Raw genomic sequence first — 25,965 nt, forward strand, 5'->3', positions numbered from 1 at the left:
AAAATTATTAATCTTATAATTTACGTTATGACAAATGTCATTACACACGAAAAAGAAACAGTAGTTGAGTCTCTGGGGTGGCAAGTTAAGAAGAAAAAGACTATTATGAACAGAACAGTATGAAACGTTACATAATTATGTATTTATGAAACAAATATCCTCACAGAGCAAGAAGAGAATCTTAGAACCTTAGATCCTTGACTTTGCCTTTTAGAACCTTGACTTTGCCTTCATGTTTGAGACATTAATAATGTTCAAAATAACAGGTTTTAACATGTTACTAATCATTTTTAAAGAAACACCTCATCTGAAATAATCTCAATTCCTAAAATTCCAAATTAATAATCTCCTAGGCCAAATACATGTTGACTAATCTTGATCTTAGCCCCGTCTTTGCAGGTAACACACATTGTGCACACCAAAAGTTCTTCTTACCTGGCCCTCTCCAACAGTTTCAGTGTCAATAACTGTGATGATGCCTGGGACCAAAGGACTCCGCCGTGAATTACTATGGATGGCAATGTCATCTTCTGTCACACCTGAAGGTAGTGTGCCTGTCAGCTGAGTCACCACTTTCCCCACCATTGTCAGGCCACTTTTCAATGTCTGTACAATAAAAGGTAAAATATATGACTTCACATCAGTATTTGGATACTACATAGAAATATGCATTTTTTTAGTTTTCCTAATCATAATGCTAAATTCTTTATTCTCTTACAATATTTTATATAGCAGTAAACTGTCACAGACATTCGGGCCTGACTTTTAATGACCTTGAATTTTAATTAGAATATCAGTATTACTTTGAGGGAAGGGCATCAGTAAAGTCTTTAAAGTCTTCTGATATACCAAAACTTACATCTTTAAAGACTTTACTGATGCCATTCCCTCAAACTAAGACTTCATCATGGCAGGGATAAAGCCATAGTTAAACAAATTAAAGCACTCTGTTTTACATAAGGGTACAATTACATTTTTATAAAAGATATTTCTTTCATTCCCTCCTCTTAATGTATACATCTTAAAATTAATAACATAGAAGTAGCAACTATGAAATGTTCAATTTTTGAAATATTGTAAATTTAATTGTATATCTATTTTCTAGTATGAAAAAGACTGAGACATTAGTAGAATACCTATGTGGAAAAGAATGTGCTTCAAAAGCAAATCTATAAATATGCTGTTATATAATACTGTATACCAAGATTTAGCATACAGAAAATACAGTCTCTGTTCAAGATATTAATTACTGGATGAATGAATTATCATACTAAACTGGTTAAAAGAGTTATTTTCTATCTGGTAACAGAAAACAATTAAAATGTGGTCTCCTACTATATTATTTCAATTAAAGATAACTTAAGATGTTTATAATTACATTTTAGTTCCATTTCATACAAAACAAAAGAGTAAAACTAACTCATGTAATGTACTTTTTTCTTTGTAAATATCTGATTATCCTCATACACATTAATAGAAAAATTTCTTTAAATAACAAGTTTTTTAATCTGAAAGGAAGAAAGCTTCAAGTTCCTGAGTCTATAGAAAACAAAATGAAAGGAAGAAAGCTACCAAAGACAAATATATGCGAGTCACACATTGCTGAAGAATGTCATCATTAGAACCAAAACAGGCAGCCTAGAATACACAGATATATCAAAAATTACATTTTAAATAATATTAGGTACATTTTTCCAATTCTCATGTTGTAAGAAAAAAATTTCATTAAAATATTTCAAGTTAATCCTCCATGCAGTGACTATCTTTTCTAAAATAATTATGAAAAACAAATATCCTCACCTAGTTCTGGCACATGCTATGGCTAAATTTGAGAATATAAACTATTATATACATGGTATTTCAAATTTTAATTCATGAAATGTGATTTAAGCAATTAGATTAAAATTGAAAAGGGGAGAAGTATTTTAAGAAGAAATGTTCTATTAAAATACCATAAAACTAGCACTAATAATAGATGCATTATTTTACTGTAGCTATGTTCCACAGTGCCTTTTCTATGGACTAGGGACTGGTGAAGGCACTTGATACTTCAATTTTATGAAACAGAAAATTGAGGCTAGGGAAATTAAGCAAAATGGCAGCTCAAACAGTTACCCAATGACAAAGTCAGAATTCAAAACTGGGATCATCCATCTCCACAGCCTGATTTTTAACCACTGTCCTGTACTGTCTTGTGATTTCTACTTCTGTTACTACTTGTGATCTCACATCTAATGAATATAAAACACAGATGTCTGATGGGTAGAAAAGAGGAAAAATTAAGATCCATAATAATGTACTAATAAATACTTAAATTAAAATGACCAGCAAAGCTATCTGCTGAATTCAAACAAAAAGATATAATTTACAGCTGACTAAAACCAAGAGAAAGCCACAAATCAATTGTAATTGTTTTGTTTAGTGCTAAAAACTCAAACTCCAGTGATTATAAAACACATAGTGTTCCTCAATTAGCAGCCAAACGTTTCTTTCAATAATTCACAAGAAATGACTTACACAAAGTCTGTTAGAGTGTTGTCAAGTAAGCCTCTGAAGAACCAACAGAATCAGGCGCCACAGTGTATTGATGTCAAGAGCAGGCCAGGAAGCCTGATTAACCTCTGAGATGCCTCAGCTGATGTACTCACTCCATTAATGCTAATGGAGATGCTCCCACTTAAATGCAGCTATGCCTTTATCAAAGGAATGCCTTTTAGTTTTAAAGTCTTTGGTTGTATATCCTCCCCATTTGCCCCTGAGCCTATTATTTCATGCTCTTATACCAATGAATAGGAATAAAACTAAAAGAACTGGAGCACATAAAAAGTGGAAAGTAATGTACCAAAGCAAACCACAAGATAACAGTAAAAGTTAACATAAGAGAACCAGGGAAAAGATTCACAGAGAGAGAGAAGACAGCAGTATATTTCATAGTCAGTGGCTCATATTACATGAAGAGTGCTTGATATTTCCTGGGGACAAGAGTGGGAGGGTGTGGGGGGAGCTATGACTATTGATGGAGTCATCTTATTAGTGGACAAAAATCAAAACTCAAAATTTAAGAAATCTATTCTGCACTTTGTATAGCAAGTTACAAGTTACTACTATTTATCATAACCATTAACTATGCAGAGAGCCAAGGTGGTTATAGAGAAGTGTTGAAAGTTTTCTGCATTTGTAAAGACCCTTGCTTTTAGGGTAAAGTTGTTTCCATTTTAGAATCAAGCACATCTATGAGCACTAGTGTCCAGAAGTTAACTGATAATGTTATTTAATGCAAATCTAAATCACCTCACAGTAATTTGTTTCTCCAATTAATTTTAGTAAACAGAATATGTATATATCTATTTTCTCAAATATATATGAAAAATTATAAAGCCTCAGCAAAAAACAGAAATGGAGAAGTATAATCTGGACAAAATGAAAAATTAGACTGAGTGTCCTCACAATCTGAGGTATCTGTATAAAAAAGTTCATTAAATCACTGATTAATCTTCACACGAGTACTCACAGAACTAAACTGTAGCTGTAAGACAGCTGAACATTAGAGACTATAACGAAAGTGTGAGAAAATCCGTTATGACCTATAATTCCAATGAGCATGGTACTTATTCTGTTCTGCTGCAAGCAGATTTGCCGAAGGGTCACTAGTCATCTTTAACCTTTCCCATGCCATATCAGTTGGCCTTCCTATCCATTAGTGCTAATGGTGCTGCTCTCACAAAAGCTGTTAGTTGTCATTAAGAAGTTATCAGATAACAAGAGAAAACAGGGGCAGTTTTATTAAATCAATTGATCACACTGGGGTTAACACACATGAAAATAAGATCATAATGAGGGAACTAGAAAATATGGACCAAGATTTTATAAATGTGTCAAATAATCTCATGTGAAGAATTTCAATATTAACGTTTTTCTTTATCACTGCCATAGAAAATTCATGACTCTCATATTTTTAATGAGAAAAGTCAAATTACTTGTGATGAAAATCAAAGGAAAAACATTAGTAGCATAAATATTATAAAACTGAATTTGAAAATGCAGAAAATGTAAAAAAGATTATTTCCTCTAAGGAGCTCCAAGTGTATATGCAATGAATATATTTATCCTCACATGCAGTGAGACAAAAAAATTAATAATCAATCCTTCTATATAACAAAGTGGCTAATAACCTCCATGAAGCCACAAAGGAAGCCGTCATCAGAAAGAATAAAAAAGAGTGGTATGTTTTCAGAGAAAGTGACTTAATAAGATAACTGTAAAATTACTTTAAGAGTTTTTCTTAAGGAGCACATACTACATGGCCTTTTAACATACTTTCCATGTTATATCTCAAAAAAATCATCACCTAGAATTAAAAAACGTATTTTCTATTTTTAATAATGACAGGCTGGGGAAGTCGGATCAATCTGATTTCTACTAATGAGAACAACTAGGAAAATAAAAGAGAGTATTTTTGTAAAATGCTGCTTGAAAGTACTGAATATTTAACAACACGGTAAAGAGTTACAAGGTCAGAATCAGAAACAACAAGGAAATCCAGACATTTCAGCTGGGCGTTTAGGCCTAGAGGTATCTCGGTGATTCTAGGAAGCAGGAGATAGGATGCTAAGAAGCTAAGTGTGTTTTTGATAGCTGGAACTAGAAAGTCATAAATGAGAGTCAAAGGCCTCTCAAATGAGTCTACCTGGTGATATTCCCTCCAAGTTTGGATTTGAACATAAAGAAATATACAATAGAAGAGTGCACCTACAGCAATAAGGTGAGCACAGCTATTGCAGGTGAACTTACTGAAATAATCTCAATCCCTAAAACTGGATTATTATTCAAGATTAATACTGTCCCAGAACTCCACTGTCATCCCAAACTCAAAACTATTTCTAAAAAGTTTTCAAATAAATTCTGGCAAATAAGTTTCATAGGAGTTAAAAAGAAATTATTTAGGCATTTAGTGAGAGTTAAAAAATCAGCCCCAAATCATTTCTTTTCTAACAAAAAGCAGCCTAAAAGATCAAGCTGCAAGCATAGATAAGCAAGCTGGAAGCTTGCATAGGTGAATGCTAGCAGCTGTGACAACAGAAAAGGGATCCCTGGAAGTCAGATATATTCAACACAGAGGTTCCCTCTTCCCTTTTCTTTGTCACCATATGTGCAGGCGACATAGCGCCAGCCAGGTAGAGACTCCATTTGCATAATAAAAAATTATGTTGGGATAGCCAGCCTCTACACGTGCTATGCAAATGACACACCTAGTCCAACCAATCCACTACACCCTATGAAAATCAAACACTGCCTCTTCAAGCTCATCTATAAAACCAATCGCATCTCGCCCCAATCCCGGAAACCGGCTCCAGCCCCCTCCCTCTTGGGAGGAAGCTCTCTTCTTTCTTGCGCCTATTAAATTTCTGCTCTTAACCCCACTCCTTGTGTGTCTGCGTTGCCAATTTCCTTGGTATGAGACAAAAACCTCAGTTATTACCCCAGACAAACAACACCACTTCACAAGGACTCAAGTCATTATAAATGAGAAATAGCAGAAACAACACACAACAGAAACGGACCCAAAAGGGAACCAGACATTAGAGTTATCAGAAACAGACTCCAGTATGACTAGGTTTACTGTGTTTAAACAAGTTTGATAATTTGAGAAAATTTTAAAAATCCAGAGAACCAGAAACTATCTCTATTTATGAAGATATTATCAATGAATATATGTTCAATTTTATCAAATAGTTTTATTCATCTATTGAGATAAGCATATAATTTTCTCCTGTTAAATGTGCAAATTATGCTCATTGATCTTGAGTAATAAACCAGTCTTACACTGTGGTTTATCTCAAATGGATTGTGACACATTATATATTGTCTTATATACTAGAGAATTGTGTCCTATATATTCTTATACTAAATGGATTGTGGCACAGCATATATTGTGTCCTATATATTACTTATGTCCTATATATTCTTATCCCAAATGGACTGTGACACAGTATATTGTATTCTATATAATGATGTTTTTCTGCAAATATTTTATTTAAGATTTTTCACATCTATGTTCATTGATTCAGACTGTAGTGTTCTTGCATTATAATGCTCTTGTAAAGTTTTAGTATTGAGGTGATCTGGCTTCATCAAACCAGATTGGGCATAATCTGATTTTTCCTTTTCTCTGGAAGAGTCTTTGTAATTTTGCCATCGTTTATTCTTAACGGTTAAAAAGAATTCTCTAGACATTGCTAGGTCTGGAAACCTCTTTGTGGGTTTTTTTTAAAAAAAAAACCCTTATATTCTCTCAAACAGAAAAGTAAAGAGATTACACATGTATGAGTTTTCACAAGTTAACACACTAAGAGGAGTATAACACACAATGTAAGAGTAACGAGGAGAAAAAGTATATTTAGAATTGCACTATGTAATTAGAGAAGTCATTCTGATGTAGTTACCACACAAAAGTAGAACTGTGTCATACCTCAAAAAGTTAATTTAACTACAAACATTTGTAGAAGGTAATATCCAATACCTTATTGGGAGAAATTACCATTTAGGTGGAGAAATCATTCCAACTTTTCAATCTTTTCTATATAAAATATCCAAACTTTGAAAGTGAAATGAACGATCCCTCTATGTCTAGAAAAAGTTGTGGGGTTTTTTTGTTTTTGTTTTTGTTTTGTTTGAGACAGAGTCTCACTCTGTCACCCAGGCTGGAGTGCAGTGGCCCAATCTCAGCTCACTGCAACCTCTGCCTCCTAGGCTCAAGCGACTCTCCTGCCTCAACCTCCTGAGTGGCTGGGATTACAGGCAGGCACCACCGCACCCAGCTAATTTTGGGGTTTTTTTGTTTGTTTGTTTTTGTTTGTTTTTGAGGAAGAGTTTCACTCTTGTTGCCCAGGCTGGAGTGCAATGGCATGATCTTAGCTCACCGCAATGTCCACCTCCCAGGTTCAAGAGATTCTCCTGCCTCAGCTTTCCAAGTAGGGGATTACAGGCATGCACCACCACGCCCAGCTAATTTTTGTATTTTTAGTAGAAAGAGTGTTCCTCCGTGTTGGTCAGGCTGGTATCGAACTCCTGATCTCAGGTGATCTGCCTGCCTCGGCCTCCCAAAGTGCTGGTATTATAGGCGTGAGCCACCACACCCAGCCTAGAAAAAGTTTTAACAAAATAATTTGACAATATGTTTTAATTCCAAAATATTCATACGCTCTGACTAGGAGTCCAATATTATGGGGATAAGGAAAAATGTATATATATAACACATGAACATGAAAAAAAAATGTTTTCAATAATATTTAATGACATTTGAGTTAGGTATATTTATTATAAGTTAAAAGGTCAGGGTACACTATGCAATTAGATTCAGAGTGTTTCTAAAAATTAAACATGCAGACCAGGCACAGTGGCTGATGCCTGTAATTCCAGCCCTTGAGAAGACCAAGGCATGAAGATTGCTTGAGCCAGGAGTTGGAGGTTGTAGTGAACCATGAGCATAACACTGCACTCCCAGCAAAGCAAGACTGTCTCAAAAAAGAAAAAAATGTTAAATATAAATAAGTAATAACAATTAAAAATATGCATGTATACACAAACATACATGCTATCAAAAGACAGGTAACTTTAATGTTCATTAGTGATTTTTTCCCTTTATTTTGTAAATTTATAATCATGAATATGAATAAGCATTGACATCAGGCAAAAATAATTAAACTAAAATTAAACGTTACCCACTTTATTCAAAAACCAATTGCAGAAATTTATATATTGCCAGAGCTTATAATGAATTATAACCAACCTACTAATGGCCAATAGCCTACTGAAAATTGAACTAAGATTTTTTTTTTTTTTTTTTTGAGACAGAATCTCACACTGTTGTCCAGCCTGGAGTGCAGTGCAATGGACTGCTGGTGCAATCATGGCTCACTGTAGCCTTGGCCTCCAAAGCTCAAGCAAACTTCCCACCTCAGCTTCTGGAGTAGCTGGGACAACAGGCATGCACCACCAAACTCAGATTATTTTTAAATTTGTTTTTTAGAGATAGGGTCTCACTATGTTGCCTACCTAAGCTGGTCTCAAATTCCTGAGCTCATGTGATTCTCCCACCTCAGCCTCCCAAAGTGCTGGGATTATAGGCATGAGCCACAGTATCCAGTCCTAAGGTGTTATACTAAAGATAATTTCTTAGGGTCTTAAAAGTGGAAGACATGAGTATATGCCTCACAGTTCCCAATACTGAGGTATGAGAAAGTGGGGTGTCTACACTCATTATTTTATTTTTATTTATTTATTTACTTTGAGACAGAGTCTCACTCTGTAGCCCAGGTTAGAATCTAGTGGTATGATCTCGGCTCACTGCAACCTCTACCTCCCAGGTTCAAACAATTCTCTGCCTCAGCCTCCTGAGTAGCTGGGATTACAGGCACCTGCCACCATGCTGGGCTGATCTTCGTATTTTTAGTAGAGAGGGGTTTCACCATCTTGGCCAGGCTGGTCTTGAACCCCGACCTTATGATCCACCCACCTCGGCCTCCCAAAGTGCTGGCATTACTAGTGTGAGCCACTGCGTCTGGCCTGCACTTGTTATTTTTAAAACATCTTAAGTCCAGTCTCACTCCCTCCAGCAGGTACACAACAAAACACAGACTGAAGGTCACTTTGTTTTTATATAAGCACATAAAAACATAAAAATAGCAAACAGGAGCTGAAAAGTTATTCTCCATTCCATAACTGAAAATGACTCAAAATGATCATAAGCTAAGCTATTGTGATCCATGTGTATGAAACAGAGAAGTTGAAAAGGAGTCTAATACTTGAGATAAAGATCTCATTGTTATATTTTGTGGATAAATAAGGAGACTCATACTAAAGATGCTTTCTAAATACTCTCTCTTAGCTCTTCATTGAAATAACCATCATAATTTTTTTTTTTTTTTTTTTTTTTTTGAGACGGAGTTTCACTCATGTTACCCAGGCTGGAGTGCAATGGCGCGATCTCGGCTCACCGCAACCTCCGCCTCCTGAGTTCAGGCAATTCTCCTGCCTCAGCCTCCTGAGTAGCTGGGATTACAGGCACGCACCACCATGCCCAGCTAATGTTTTTGTATTTTTAGTAGAGACGGGGTTTCACCATGTTGACCAGGATGGTCTCGATCTCTTGACCTCGTGATCCACCCGCCTCGGCCTCCCAAAGCACTGGGATTACAGGCTTGAGCCACCGCGCCCGGCCACCATCATAATTTTTTATACACAATTAGAAAAGTGAGCAATCTTTATTAAGATCTCTGTAATTGCTGGGTATGGTAGTGCACACCTATAACCCCAGCACTTTGGGAGACTGAGATGGGTGAATTGTTTGAGCTCAGAAGTTCAAGAACAGCCTGGGTAACATGGCAAAACCCTGTCTCTACAAACGATACAAAAAATTAGCCGGGCATGGCAGCACGCGCTTGTAGTCCCAGCTACTTGGGAGGCTGAGGTGGGTGTTCACTCCAGCCTAAGCTGTCAGAGGAGACCCTGTCTTAAGAAAAAAAAAAAGATTTCTGAAATCTAAAATTCAGAGTGCTACAGGCATAAAGACTTAAAGGTTAATTCTCTTTTGGGTGCAAAATACGTAATGCTTCTCTCATCAAACCAAGGAACACATTCTGAAGCACATCATGTAAGCGTCTGTGATCAAATATGAAGTATTTTTGTATTTGTTTTACATAAAACAGTGTGACCTTTGATTCCCACTCTGTGGTTTGCTTTAAACTGTTGTTCTTTTCTCAATGGTTGTGCTTTCTATTACATGCTGTCATTTAGATCCACTCTGTCATTCCTATTATTAGAATTGTTTTGTTATATACTTCACAATTCAAAAGGTTAGTGGTTATAAGAATACCTTATAATCAGCATAAAGTTTACCAGCCATCATCAAAATTAACCCTCATACACATGAAAAAAAAGAGCTCACTTGACAAACATGAAGGGGGCAGCCCCTTGATATGAAAGAATCTTTGAATGTGACAAGGAGCTGACTCAAGTTTTCATAGGGAATAATATTCTTTTCATGAGAAGAAGACTCAGAAATGTTCAAAGATGCAAAGGGAGGTCAGTGTAGGTAGAATGATGCAAATCACAGAGAACCCAGAAGTCACTGTTTAAAACATGGAAAGCTTCTTCCAAATGTGGTAGTAATTTGATAACAGATTTGAAGCTAGCTAACAAACTTAAAATATTTAAAATTGGAGAAGTACAAGCACTACAATCATTACAATAGAAAATATAATTCAGGAGAGAAATCTGAACAATTACTACACATAATCACAACTCTCTGAGATTTCAGAGGTACTCACTTTAGCAGCACTAATAACTGTGGCAGTGTAAGACTGAATGTTGTCTCCACAGGCTCCACCACGGGACTGATGACATCGAATCAACTGAGAAAAAGAGAGAGAGAAAAGCAGAAGTTCATTTCTATTACTCGATTTAACTCTGCAGGCTATTAGGATAGAGCTTATTCACCATGCATAGTGATGGTGATGGGATGGAATGTTTGCATGAGGGTATTTCAGACAAACAGCTAAAAGCGCTGCTGAGACATTTTTACCCCTTTTTATAATCTACTGGTGCCACTCAGGCAGTTTCATGCTCAACTACAGTTTTAATTACAAGATGAATAGTCTTTAAGAATCTATAAACTCTGAAATGGTAGGATTGGGGTCTGATGGCCTTTCCACAAATAAATTTTAAAAACATACTCAAAGGACTTACACATGACTTCCTAACTTAAATCTCTGACATGTTAACAAATTATATGTTTTATCCTGTTAATTCCTCCACAAAGATTATAAAACATAAAAAGTAGACAAAAGATTTTGCCATATTTGCATTTTCAATTGTGTCGACGGAAAAGTGTTACAATTATGTGTAAATCAACTATGACACGTATACTAGCTGTCCACTTCAGAGAGCTTAAGCTTTTCCCATTAGGAATAAAAAAGACATATCCTTATTTGTGGCTGACATGAATAAAGCAAACTGCCAATTTTCAAAGTGAATCCCTACTTTGAGATACATGATTATTTCATATGCTAAGTAATCAACCAGGATTAAATTCACCACTGGTCCTCACTTCCTACATTTAGTAAAAAATGTCATTAGCCAGATTTGTATGTTTAACATTTTTAAAAAACAAAATGACAAGGTTAGAGTATTAGAACCGCACATCATGAGTTTTTTAAAACCTTTGGAACTCACAGAGAATCTGTATCTCCCAAAACATAAAAATTAAAAATGCTTTACATAGTTTAAAACCAGATCCTCTGATGAAGACTGATATGTAATTCTTTTATTCTTAATTCAAAATTTTCTTCATCACTGACATTGTTATTTTAAATACCCCTGAAAGCAATAGTAATATATTATAATAGAATGGAAAACTCTTAAAAGTATGATATGATACAAAGTCAAGATTTTTTTTTTAGGCCATCTGTTATGTCACACTGAATGACTGCTTAAGCAGATTTCAAAAAGAGAAGTGAGGAATTTTCCAAATGATAGGTGGTCATCAAATGTGGTTTCACATAGAGTGATCATTTTAGCAAACAGAATCTTTTTCTCGCTCACTCATTCAACCACAAATACACATTAGAAGGATTATGAAAATTATTCCTCTGCTGCCTCCTGCTGCATGAGCAAGGAAAGAAAGGTTATTGCTTATTCTCTGCTTCTGGCAATTAAAATACTCAAGGACAAACATATAAAAACAAACAACACTCTTACCTTCCTTTCCTTCTTATTTTTTTTTTCCCCCCAGAGACAGAGTATCACTCTATCACCCAGGCTGGAGTTCAGTCGTATCATTTCAGCTCACTGCAACCTCTGCCCCTCGGGTTGAGGCAACTTTCCTGCCTCAGACTCTCAAGCAGCTGGGATTACAGGCATGCACCACCACACCTGGCTATTTTTTTGTGTGTGTATTTTTAGTAGATATGGGGCTTCGCCATGTTGGTCGGGTTGGTCTCAAACTCCTGACCTCAAGAGATCCACCCACCTTAGCTTTCCAAAGCACTGGGACTACGGGCGTGAGCCACCATGCCTGGTCCTATTCTTACCTTTCAAATTCAACTACAACTGAGTCAGTAGTTCTACATAAAAGTAACTAAGTCAGAAATTTTGGTCTAAAATTTAGAATCATCAGAAAATTACATTTGCATCTTGGTTCAACAAAATTAAAGACAGGTCAGAATTTTCCACAGTGCAAAATTCTATCAAATCAACTAGTTTCCAGGAAATATTATTAAGAAAAAGAAAAATAAAAAGTTTTCCAAAGAGCGTATATACTATGTTATTTTTGTGAAAGAAAGGATTGGTCAAGAACCATTTCATGTTCACCTCCTCCACACAGGAGAACCAAAATAATGCATGGAGAGTCACGCTTCAAATACATTGTCCAAGGAAGAAGACTAGAATTCATCAGAGAAGTAACAGGAAACAGCAAAAGTGGATAGGAGAAAGAAGACAGCCTGCTTGGCTAGGATAGGCTGAGAGTGACTTCCTAACACAAGGCAAGGATAAGTAAGAGAACTCCAGCAGCCCACTTCCCCCACCATTGAATCATGCAATCTTAGCCAGAGGAGAGACCCTCAACCCTCCCAAGCCCTGAAACTTAACATAGGGAGATGTTGGGAGACTGCTGAACAGAACTGCTACAGGGAGGGTCCTATACACTTTCTGAGACCTAAGTGGCTATAGCAAGACACCATTGTCTTTTCTTTTTCTTCTTCTTCTTTTTTTTTTTTTTTTAAAGAGACAGGGTCTTACCACATTGCACAGGCTGGAGTGCAGTGGCTATTCACAGTTGCCATCCCACTACTGATCAGCATGGGAATTTTGATCTGCTCTATTTCCAATCTGGGCTGATTCACCCCTCCTTAGACAACCTGGTGGTTCCCCACTCCTGTGAGGTCACCGTATTGATGCTGAACTTAGTGCAGACACCCAGTTGGCATAGTGCACTACAGCCCAGAACTCCTGAACTCAAGCAATCTTCCTACCTCTGCCTCCCAAGTAGCTGGAACTACAGGCACAAGCCACCATGACCAGTAAGACACCATCTTCAAACCTAGTTATTGGCAGATGGCATGCTGCGCTGGGGCCTAGCAGTGCTGGGACTGAGATGTTAAAAAAACAAACAAACAAACAAACAGCTCAGAGGCCAGGTGCAGTGGCTCACACCTGTAATCCCAACACTTTGGGAGTCCAAGATAGGCGGATCACAAGATCAGGAGTTCAAGACCAGCCTGGCCAACATGGTGAAACCCAGTCTCTACTAAAAATACAAAAATTAGCCAGGCATGGTGGTACATGCCTGTAATCCCAGCTACTCAGGAGGCTGGGGCAAGAGAATTGCTTGAACCTGGAGGTGGAGGTTGCAGTGAGCTGAGATCAGACTACTGCACTCCAGCCCGGACAGCAGAGCAAGACTCAGTCTCAGAGGGAAGAAAAAAAAAAAAACCTCAAGCTGTCACTGCTGAAAATAGGGTGTGATCTGGGCACAATCCCGCAGTAGGGGCTGAGAATCAAGTAAAGCATGGGCTGTAGCAGCTACCAATGCAGGAAAGCAAGTGCTACCAGGACAGAGACGAGACATGCATGGGTTGCCACTGAGACTTGGTTGTGAGCTGGGCAGAGGCTCCTACAGCCAGGGATGGGGGTTAGACAGGTATATGCCATTGCCACCAGGACTGGGAAGTGAGCCCCACTGGTACTGGGGTGTGAACGAGACACATTTTCTCCACCCACCAGCCTAGCTGTGGCTACTGAGGCCAGACCTAACCTCTCCAGAGGCAGCCACTCTCCCAAGAACTGTTCCTAGGATTACCCTGTTCCCACCCACCATAGCTGGTATCTGTTCTCACTGCTGCAGAGCCTGAGAACAATCCTACCCAGCCTAGTTCTGCCCTCAACCCGCCAAGACAGAACACATAACCCAGGGTCCCTGGATTGCCCAACCCAATCCACTTCTTTGGGTATATAAGCACTACTCTAGGGAGTCTAAAGCTTGGCCTTATCTCCCTACCACTGCCCCCACAGCTGGCACCTACCTGGAAGCTCCAACTACAGGCCTGAAGACTGACTCCTGTAGCCTCAGACCACTGCAGCCACCACCAACACCAACACACACCACCAGGTACAAAAAGAATAATCTTGCCACTGCTACTATTATCATGATGTCACACTGGCTACCCAGGGGCCCAAGACCCAGCCCACCCACATCATTAACCACCGCCACTACCAGCATCCAAGCAAGCTACCTGGAGGACCAAGAATCAGCCCACTTGTAACCACCAATATAGGTGCCAATGTACATCACTCTGGGGCACAAGGATAGGCATACTTAGCCCAATGCTGCCACCACTGCATACTGATGAACAGCCAACTTGGCATCCCAGTCTCCAGCAAAACTTCACCACAGCCACCACTAATAACCACACCCTAATTCATTAAGTAAATAATAGATACCCCTAATGATGTATACAGCAAAAAAAACAAAAAACAAAAACAAAAAAAACAGACTACATTACTGTACACACCCAGAATCAAGACCAAGACTAAGTTGCCCTACCCAACCAGTACTATAGATACATCTTCATCCATAAAAAAGTCCTCTATGAAAATAAATGTCAAAATATGAAGAGGTGACTGTTGCACCAGATGTGCAAATATCAATGTAATGATACAGGAAACATGAAAAATGAAGAAAATGTGATGCCTCCAAAGAAACACAATTCTCCAGCTTCAGATTCAATCAAAATGAAATTTGTGAAATCCCAGACATAGAACTCAGATAATTTAAAACAATCTTGTGAGATACAAGAAAATTCTGAAAAATAATGCAGATATATCAGAAAAACAATTCAGAATATAAATGAGAAATTTACCAGAGAGATTGATATTTTTTTAAAGAATCAAACAGAAATTCTGGCCAAGTACAGTGGCTCATGCCTGTAATCCCAGCACTATGGGAGGTCAAGGCGGGAAGACTCCTTGAGCCGAGAAGTTCAAGACCAGCTTGGGCAACATGGCAAGACCCTATCTCTACTAAAAAAAAAAAAAAAAAAAAAAAAAAAATTAGCCTAGTGTGGTGGCACACACCTGTACACCCAGCTACTCAGTCAGGAAGCCGAGGCAGGAGAATCACTTGATCCATGGGGGTCAAGGTTGCAGTGAGCCATGATTGCACCACCAAACTTTAGCTTGGATGACACAGTAAGACCAGTGAGATCCTGTCTCTTAAAAAAAAATTAAATTTTTAAATTTTTTAAACATAAAATATAATAAACATAAAAATTAAAAAAAGAAATTCTGGAAGTGAAGAATATATTGGAGGAAACAGAAAACACATTAGAAAGTTTTAACAATTCACTACATCAGGCAAAAGAGAGAATCTTAGAACTTGAAGATAGATCTTTTAAAAACAATTCTAAAGTTCATATAAAAGAAAAAAAAAAAAAGGCCTAAACAGCCAAAGCAGTCCTAAGTAAACAGAACAAATCAGGAAGCATCAAACTATACTATAAGGCTGCGGATTTCAAACTGTACTACAAGGCTGCAGTAACTAAAACAGCATGGTACTGGTATAAAAATAGACAGAGGCTGGGCACAGAGGCACGTGCCTATAATCCCAGCACTTTGGGAGGCTAAAGTGGGTGAATCACGTGACATCAGGCATTCAAGACCAGCCTGGCCAACATGATAAAACTCCATTTCTTGGTGCTTCTCATTTTCTGATAATTTTTCTCTTGTTAAATAAATGTATTAAAAGATATTTTCATAATGCCAAAAAAAAAAAAAAAAAAAAAAAAAAAAAAAAAATTAAAAAAAACCAAAAAAAAAAAAAAAAAAACAAACAAAGAAAAAAAAACTCCATTTCTACTAAAAATACAAAAATCAGCCAGGTGTGGTAGCATGTGCCTGCAGTCTCAGCTACTCAGGAGTCTGAGGAGAGAGAATGACTTGAACCCAGGAAGCAGAGGTTGTAGTAAACAGAGATCACAACACTGCCCTCCAGCCTGAGCGACAGAGCAAGACTCTGTCTGAAAAAGAAAAAGATACATAGATCAATAGAACAGAATAGAGAACTGAATAATGTCAGATACTTAAAAGCAACTGATCTTTTTTGTTAACAAAGTTGACAAAAATACAAAATGGAGAAAGGACACCCTGTGCAATAAATGGAGCTGAGAAAATTGGGTAGCCATAGCAAAAGAACGAAACCAGACCCCTCAGCATATACAAACATTAATTCAAGATGGATTGAAGATCTAAATGTAAGACCTGAAACTATAGAAATTCTAGAAGAAAACCTAGGAAAAAAAAAAAAAAAACTCTTCTAAACATTGTCCTAGACAAGGAATTTATGACAAAGACCCCAAAAACAAATGTAACAAAAATAGACAAATGAGGCTTAATTAAACTAAAAAGTTCCTGCACAGCAAAAGAAATAATTGATAAACAGACAAATTACACAAAGGGAGAAAATATTTGTAAATTATACCTTCAACTGAGAATATACAAGAAACTCAAACAACTGAACACGTAAAGAAACAAACTCCATGAGAAACCCCAAAGGACATAAATAGACATTTCTGAAAAGAAACGTTAAGTGACCAACATAGAAAAAAATGCTCAGCATCACTAATTATCAGAGAAATGCAATTAAAAACCACATCAAGCTATCATCTTACACAAGTGAAAATGGGTTTTTTTGTTTTTTTTTTTTTTNACAGAGTTTTGTTCTTATTGCCCAGGCTGGAGTTCAATGGCACAATCTCAGCTCACTGCAACCTCCACCTCCCAGGTTCAAGCGATTCTACTGCCTCAGCCTGCCAAGTAGCTGGTATTACAGGCATGCTCCACCACACCCAGCTAATTTTCTGTATTTTGAGTAGAGACAGGGTTTCACCATGTTGGCCAGGCTGGTATCAAACTCCTGACCTCACATAATCCACCAGCCTCAGCCTCCCAAAGTGCTGGGATTATAGGCATGAATCACCACACCTGGCCGAAAATGGCTATTCTTAAAAAATCAGAAACAGATATTCTGTTGAATATGTAAAATATGCATGAATATTTAGAAAAGGGGATCCTTATACACTGTTGGTTGAAATCTAAATTAGTTTAATCTCCATGGAAAACAGTTTGGAGATTTCTCAAAGAACTAAAAATAGAGCTACCATGCCACTCAGCAATCCCACCACTGGGTATCTAAAGGAAAAGAAATCATTTTAAAAAGGACCTGTACTTGTATGTTCATTGCAGTGCTAGTCACAATAGCAAAGTCATGGAACCAAACTAAGTGTCTATCAACAGTTGACTGAATAAAGAAAATATGGATATACACACCATAGAATACTATGCAGCCACTGAAAGAATGAAATCGTCCTTTGTGGCAACATGCATGGAGCTGGAGGCCATTATCCTAAGGGAACTAACTCAGAAACAGAAAATCAAAAATAGCATGTTCTAACTTATAAATGAGAGCTAAACAATGGGTGCATATGATGATGAAAATGGAAATAATAAGACAGTGGGGACTCCAAAAGGGGGAGGGTGGGAGGCAGCTGAGGGTTGAAAAATCACTTACTGGGTACAATGTTGAATATCTGGGTGATAGATACATTAGAAGCCCAATCACCACCCTTACACAATATACCTATGTAATGAACATGCACATGTTCCCCATGAATCTTAAAAGAAAACAAAACCAAAAAAAGATATATTGCTTCTCAAGATTTTATAGTCAAAGAACATTTTCACTGAAGGAGATTGTTACCCCAAAATTCAATTCAATTTTATAATTCCATACTCAGCCCCAAAGCTAAAACAATTAGAAACTAATAAATGCTAGCTCTTATGAAAATACTATGTGGCCAGGCACAAAGGCTCACACCTGTAATCCTAAAACACTGGGAGGCTGAGGCAGGCAGATCACAAGGTCAAAGGATCAAGACCATCCTGACCAACATGGTGAAACCCCGTCTCTACTAAAACAATACACAAATTAGCTGGGTGTGTGGGCACATGCCTATAGTCCCAGCTACTCGGGAGGCTGAGGCAGGAGAATCGCTTGAACCTGGGAGATGGAGGTTTCAGTAAGCTGAGATCATGCCACTGCACTCCAGCCTGGCAGCAACAGAGCAAGACTCCATCTCAAAAAAAAAAAGAAAGAAAGAAGGAAAAAAGAAAATTCTATGTAAGGACATTTATCTAGAAATATTTTCAAGATGAAGGTACATTTGATTCACAAACTCCTTGTGGAGGCCACTACGTTGTCTGGTCTCTGTACATGACACCAGATATTAACACGTGTTCCTGAAGAGGGAAAACAATTGGTGCCTATTCAGGCTATGCATCTATGAAGGGAGTTCTTTCCCCTCAAAGACAATATGTAACTATTCACATATTATCTCCACTTTCAAATGGGCAGTTCCCCACATGTAAGAACAGATCCACAAGACCCAAGGGACAATTTATACATCTTTGTCTTGGGTGTCTCCAGCACTCAAGGGAAATGCTTTACAGACATAAACGTTAGAAGATACCATTGTGTCACTGCACTTACTTGTATTCCTCCAGTCTTGTTAGAAAAGAGTAATTTGAAAGAGCTATTTTTACAAGATATACCAGAAAATCAAGAGAAAGGGCAGGATGGAATATAAACACAGAATTCAGTAAGATGTAACATATCTAGTAGTTGCAGACAGACTCATGATTAAGATCTCAAAGTATTTATCCAGAAAAATAATTTTCTTCAGTAGTTTCTTGATTTTTGTACATTCCAAAGGCTAGAGATCTAGTAGCCCTGTGGCTTTGTCAAATAATTACTTTACTTACCACATTCTAACTTTGTCAAGAACTGAACTATTTCATACTAATTTATATGAATCCCAAGATACACTCATTACCTATGCAACCAGCAAAAACATAACCAAAGATAGTAGTCTTCTTTGAAATCTGTAATATGTTTTAGATTTCATTCTACATTCACATGCAGGGTAATTAAATTAAAAGAATTTTATCTTTCTTTTTGAAGACTCAAATTTACCTTTTCCCTTGAATTTGACATAAATAAAATTTGTAGTATATAAATACAATATCTTCACTTAATACAATGACCTTAATAAATAAATTGATAAATAATTGAAAAAGGCAACAGAAGGTGAACATATATGATGTAATTATTAAAACAAATGGCTGGGGCCAGGAGTGGTAACTCACACCTGTAATCCCAGCACTTTGAGAGGCTGCGGTGAGTGGATCACAAGGTCAAGAGATTAAGACCATCCTGGCCAACATGGTGAAACCCCATCTCTACTAAAAATATAAAAATTAGCCAAGCATGGCGGCATATGCCTGTAGTCCCGGCTACTCGGGAGGCTGAGGCAGGAGAATCACTTGAACCCAGAAGGCGGAGGTTGCAGTGAGCCAAGACAGTGCCACTGTACTCCAGACTAATGACAGAGCGAGACACTGTCTCAAAAAAAAAAAAAAAAAAAAAAAAAAGGTTGAACCCTTGTTTAGATCTAGTTGTTAGCATATGGTTAATGTCAATTAAATTATTCTATACCCATGCTTCTAATCTACCAATGAAGATAGAAGTTACCTCTGCCTCCTGATTTCTAAAAAGTCAGAAACTACTTTCCTTAATATCACTACTGGGGTAATCTCAATGCTGCGCTCTAGTATTAATTAACAGGATAAAGTTCTCTCTATAAAACCAAGCTTAAAAAATTAAGGTTCTACAGAGTCTGGACTTAACGACAACTGTCAAATATTTATGAATCCTTAAAAGAATTCAATTATTAGTTGCACAATTAAAACCAAACCAAAGCAAATGAACTAGTAAGTTAAACATCTATTATTGGTAATCACCTATGGAGCATAGGTATTTATTATGGAAAGTACTTCAACACTTACTTCATTACAAATAATCCAAACACAGGCCACATCTTACCTTGTTTTCTGCATAAGCAAGCCAGCGGCTCCCAAGAGCGATAGGATTCATGTTTGGCCCTGGACATGGATAGCAGCCTGAAAAATTTCAAATGGCACTATTGAGAAATTTCTTAATAACTTTTCTACTGGTACATCATATGTCGATGCCAGAAAAACAGAAAAATCACACGCTTATATGTTTTCAAGTCTCGCATAAAATTCCCATAATACTCGTCATTATTTTGATAGTAAATAAGCTTCATTTTTTTCCTCCTCTGTTTCGTTTCTTTGGATTTTTAACTCTGTCCCAATAAGAAACAAATCTGGAAAGAATTGGTCATCACTTTTGGCAAACACTGGGCATTTTATACAGTTATTCCTAAACAAGAGAATGAAGTTAAGAGGGGCCATTTTAAGTCTAACATCCATAAATCAAGGAAGGATTTTGGGAGAGGAGAGACAGAGGATATGATGGGTTCAGGAATGTAAGGGCAAAAGATAAATAAGACTATCAGACATGATACTGTGATGGGGAGAAAAAAGTATTTAACCACATTGAGGCCAATGAGGACAAGTAACTCTGAACAGCTGCCTCCACAGAAAGATGATGGGGAACTGCATAATCTTTTGTATTTATATTTCACTCAATATCATTCTTCTTGCTTCCAGTTTTAGACAATAAAAACAGTTAATTGTTCTACGACATATATTTACCACTTATTTTCTATCTTCCTCCAGCTTGATTAGAAGGATATGCAAATTGAAGAATTTGTCTGTTTTCTTCACCGCTCAATCTCCCCTACACGCCACTCGACAGTCATTCTGACCATGGTCCTGTTGCTGTGCTCAAAAGCACTAAAGAAGCATACCTTACTGTTGCTTCCAGTAAACAGCCATTTTCAGCTCAGCTCCCTAAATTGCCATCTATTCTGAATTATCATCTTAAAAAGAAAATAATAAACTTATAGAAGAGACAGACTCCAAAAGAAAGTCTACATAAATAAAAGCTTTCTCATTTTATTGCTCACTTTTTAAAAAACTGCTCATTTATGCTACTGTTTGAAGGAGTATGTTTGCATTGCTTTGGGTTTCTGGAAAACAGACCTCAGGTTAACTGTAATATTACTATTATCTACTGAATGCATATTATATAAACGTATATAGAATAAAAATACACTAAAAATTATACAAAGGCAACATACTCTACTATAAATTGTGTAGTATTTACACAATAAATTACTCTTGAGTAAATTAATCTTATTCATGAAAAATATACTTTTATACATGAGTCTGTATAATATATTCCTTAAAAATTTTAGAGCTGGAGAAATGAAGATAAATATCATCAAAAAAGTTTTCCTCCTTTTAAAACTTGTCATGAAAACATAACCAAGTACCTGTGAACTGCAGTGTCACATTAGATATAGCTCATCCCGAATTAGCTTTAAAACTAAATAATCTGACTCTCAATCAATTCTGATAACCACTTTAACCTCACACATATAAAAGGATCCTAAGAGAAAATGCAGTTTACAATTCTTCATTTCATCTTTTGAGTCCATATTTTTAGAGTTCAGTGGACCTCAAGAATTACATTGTATTTTAATGAAAGCAACTGTTTTCCTGCTTACCAAAAGAATGCTTTAGAGCTAGAATCAGCAGAACATAAGTCACTCAGCACTAACCCAACCTTACAAGCATGACTCCTTGAAAGATTAACCTTTGCCTATAGGTAAACTCTGAAAACAAGTAGTTGGGCAGACATGAATCTCTATAATACTAGGCCTAATTCTAACACATTTACAATGTTTTTGAACAAAGAAAGAGAGAACTGGATGGTAAAAGAACTCATTTCCCAATTTTAATGAAGGTAAAAAATTTTTAGAAGCACACTGTATTTTTCCATTACTAAAAAACTAATTAAGAAGGCACACAAGCATGATGTAATTTTAGATGGTATCCTCCCAGAAAGTGTTCCTAATGGAGAGGTGACCTGAACTCGTTTCAAAAAACAAAAAACTGAACTACTCTCTGTGACGCTTTGCCTTATTTTTCCTGGCAAGGACAAAGTAAAAGTTTCAGCCCTTTAAATTTAAAAAAAAAAAGGTATTTACATTTATAGTCAACTGATTTTCAACAAGAATTCCAAGACAAGTCAAAGGTTAAAGAAGTCTTTTTAACAATTGGTGCTGGGTCTACTGGATATCCAAATGCAAAGGCATCTGGATGGGGATGAAGCTGGACCTCTATCTTAATCACATAGAAAAATGGATCAAAGGCTTAAATATAAAAGTTAAATAATTAAATCTTTAGAACAAAATATTATAAATTTTCATGACCTTGGATTAGGCAATGATTTCTTATATATGACAACAGAAAAATTGGACTTTATCAAAACAAATGCAAACTTAACATGCTTTAAAGGACACCATCAAGAAAGTGAAAAGACAACCTAAAGAATGAGGAAACATTTTTTGCAAAAAATGTATCTGATAAGTGACTTATATCTACAATATAAAATAACTATTACCATTCAACATTGAAAAGTCAAATAATTCAATTTAAAAATGGACAAAGATATACAAACGGCAAATAAGCACATTAAAAATGGTCAGTGCCCACCAGGCACAGCGGCTCACACCTGTAATCCCAGCACTTTGGGAGGCCAAAGTGGGTGGTTGACAAGGTCAGGAGATTGAGACCATCCTGGCTAACATAGTGAAACCCCATCTCTACTAAAAACACAAAAAAATTAGATGGGCATGGTGGCACGCACCTGTAGTCTGAGTCTCAGCTACTCAGGAGGCTGAGGCAGGAAAATTGCTTGAACCCAGGAGGTGGAGGCTGCAGTGAGCTGAGATTGCGCCCCTGCACTCCAGCCTGGGCAACAGAGGAGACTTCATCTCAGAAAAAAAAAAATGGTCACTGCCGGCCAGGCGCAGTGTCTCGCGCCTGTAATCCCAACACTTTGGTAGACCAAGGTAGGCGGATCATGAGGTCAGGAGTCCGAGATCAGCCTAACATAGTGAAACCCTGTCTCTACTAAAAATACAAAAACTAGCTGGGAGTGGTGGCACGCAGTTGTAATCCCAGCTACTCAGGCAGAAGAATCACCTGAATCTGGGAGGCAGAGGTTGCAGTAAGCTGAGATTGCCCCAGCCTGAGTGAAGAGCAAGACTCCATCTCAAAAAAAAAGTCAGTGTCATTAGCCATCAAAGAAATTCAAATCAAAATTACAAAAACTTATAGCCAAATGACCATACCCAAGAGAACATATATATGTTCACCAAAAAACTTGCACACTAGTGTTCATATAAGCATTATCTACAACAGCCTAAAAGTAGAAACCAACCAAATATCTATCAACTAATGATCAGATAAAATGTGGCATATATATGCAATGAAATATAGGAAAAGAAAGGAAGACCTGATAGATACTGGACAGTGGAGAAACACTGATTATCAGTGAAAGACACCAGTCATGAAAGACCACATATTGTATGATGTCCAAAAAAGATTATGAACATCTTCCCCAGAAAAACATACAAGCACATAAAATATTAAATATCATTTCAGAGATTTGTTTAACCATCACACAGCTGATTAATGACCCTCTTAAGGTTTTATGAGCTTTGAGTTTAAAACTCCTATTTTATTGTTGGTTTATTTTTCATGTATATGAAGCATACCATGAATTTCAGAGTACTGCCATTCTAAGACTCAGTGGGTGAGAATTGTGTGCAGAGAATAAGTCACAAGTTAGTTCACTGCACACATATTCCTTGAGTGTCCACTATGTATCCTGCACCAGCACATGCCCTGAAAACATCATAGTGACCTTGTCCATGTTATGCGGAACCCAGAAAAACAAAGATAGGTTTAACTTTTAATGTAAGCTGAACTTAGAACTCAGACTAACCTAGTGCTGAATTCTCATAAATATCACAAACTTGTTTCTTCACATAAAAGCAAAGCTCCTCTTTCAAAAATTAAAGATAATTTTGCATTTTAAAGTAAAATTTGCATTTCCATTTGTTCTATTTATTATCCATCATTAATATAAAAGAACACACTAAAACCAAGAAATAACACAAAAATGTAAGAAATAATTTTTCCTCTTCCAAGTAAATACAGAGGCCAATGGAACAAGATTGCCTACTGTATACTCCTTTGATCTCTCAGGAGACTTCACATCTACCTTTCAATTTAAGGATACTGAAAATGACTGCTAATGACATCTATCAGTCTTTGTCTTTTGTTTTCCTAATCATACCTGGTTTTGGATTTCCACATCAGACAGCTGCTCAAGGCGACTTTTTCTTTATATTGAAATACAAAGGTGTCTCCTTTCTCATCATATTGGATGTGTTCCATTAACAGTCCTCTATCAGCTCTCTTTACCTGTTCTCTCCACACTTTGGCACAAATTCCCATGATGCTTGATCTGATGGACACAGCTGTCTCTACTTATTTTACAGTCCCTTCATTGTATTCGTACATAACCAATGCACTAAGAAGGTAGTATGCAAAAGCTTTTCAAACTATTTTAGAAGATAACTGCTTGCATGATCAGAACAACACCCTCATTAAGTAGAAATCTTGTCACTCAACATGGGCTATGGTCCTACTTTAAGAACTAGGTACCAACCAATGGAGAAAAACTATGTGCTACAGGCAAATGAACTACCACAGATGCTATCTCAGTATGCCCTGTCCCACTCGCTCCCTATATCCCAATAATCTGTCCTCCAATCTCTGTATCCTATACCTTTCAGTCTAATGGGCAAAACCAGCTTACAAGCATGGGATTAACCTGACAAAAGTTTCGGTCTGTATAAAGGAACAGGGAGAAGATGGAGAAACTGGAGGAAAATAAGATTCTTTCAAGTTTGAAGTGACACCCTTTGTTCCTTAATTTCAAAAATCCAGTCATGGTGAATTTTGTTCTAAATATTGATACAAATCACTTTAGAAGAAGCTGTAATTTCAAAGAAAAGCAGCCAAGTTCTTTCATTCAAATATTTGCAGAATATAATCAATCTTACCAACTTAAAATCATATATCAGATACATAAATTTGACCCCAAGGCTTTTCAAGCAAAATAATTTGTAACTAAGAATGACATATTTCCTAATGGAAGTATGAAATAAAATAATTACTACTATTGGTAAGGGTATCTGTAGATGAACAGGTAAAGGAGACCTGTAGTGAAATGCTACATCAAATTGTATCCAGAGTATAAAGAAAGAAATCACAAACATATGCTGCTGTTGCTTTCTGAATTTTTTCATATTAAGTATGTATTGAAATATAATATACATGCAAAATTACCCAAATCAACAAAGTGAACACATATTGAACACATACCAACCAAACAAAAAAAAGACATTATAGACTCCCCAAAGCACCCTCTTATACTCCTTCCCTTTCAATCACTATTCTTCCCAAGGATATGCACTATCCTACTTTCTGACAACCATGTTAAAATTAAGAACATCTTCCCTAAAAGACCTTACTGGCTGGGCATGGTGGCTCATGCCTGTAATTCTAGCACTTTGGAAGGCCAAGGCAGGTGGATCACCTGAGCTCAGGATTTCTAGACCAGCCTGGTCAACATGGTAAAACCCCATCTCTACTAAAAATACAAAAATTAGCCAGGCGTAGTGGAGCATGCCTGTAATCCCAGCTACTTGGGAAGCTGAGACAGGAGAATTGCTTGAGCCCAGGAGGCAGAGGCTGCAGTGAGCCAAGATCATGCCACTGCACTCCAGCCTGGGCAAAAGAATAAGATTCCATCTCAAAAAATAAATAAATAAATAAATAAAAGACATTACTGGGCTTATATACATAGTTTGTTACACTTATTTCCAACATTGATTCCCAAAAATGACAGAATGTACTTTGATTTACTACTCTTTTTTCAACATTTTAACCATTAAGTAACACCCATTTCAGATTTTATGAAATCCACACTGAATAGATTTTAAGGAA

General features: G+C 36.9%; 1 protein-coding gene across 7 annotated transcripts in view; it reads right to left on the minus strand.

Moving 5' to 3' along the window:
- Positions 1-25,965, minus strand: part of BCAS3 (BCAS3 microtubule associated cell migration factor) — a 679,070-nt gene that overhangs the window by 466,180 nt on the left and 186,925 nt on the right. For all 7 annotated transcript variants that reach the window (XM_017539912.2, XM_017539911.2, XM_017539919.2 and 4 more), the window contains exons 10-12: positions 19,994-20,070; positions 10,329-10,412; positions 436-606 (exon numbers count right to left, since the gene is read on the minus strand). In XM_017539912.2, the coding sequence (XP_017395401.1) occupies positions 436-606; positions 10,329-10,412; positions 19,994-20,070 (332 nt within the window). The remainder of the gene's footprint in view (positions 1-435; positions 607-10,328; positions 10,413-19,993; positions 20,071-25,965) is intronic.

The sequence above is a fragment of the Cebus imitator genome, unplaced genomic scaffold (assembly GCF_001604975.1).
Source record: "Cebus imitator isolate Cc_AM_T3 unplaced genomic scaffold, Cebus_imitator-1.0 Scaffold121, whole genome shotgun sequence".
Classification (NCBI taxonomy): Eukaryota; Metazoa; Chordata; class Mammalia; order Primates; family Cebidae; genus Cebus; species Cebus imitator.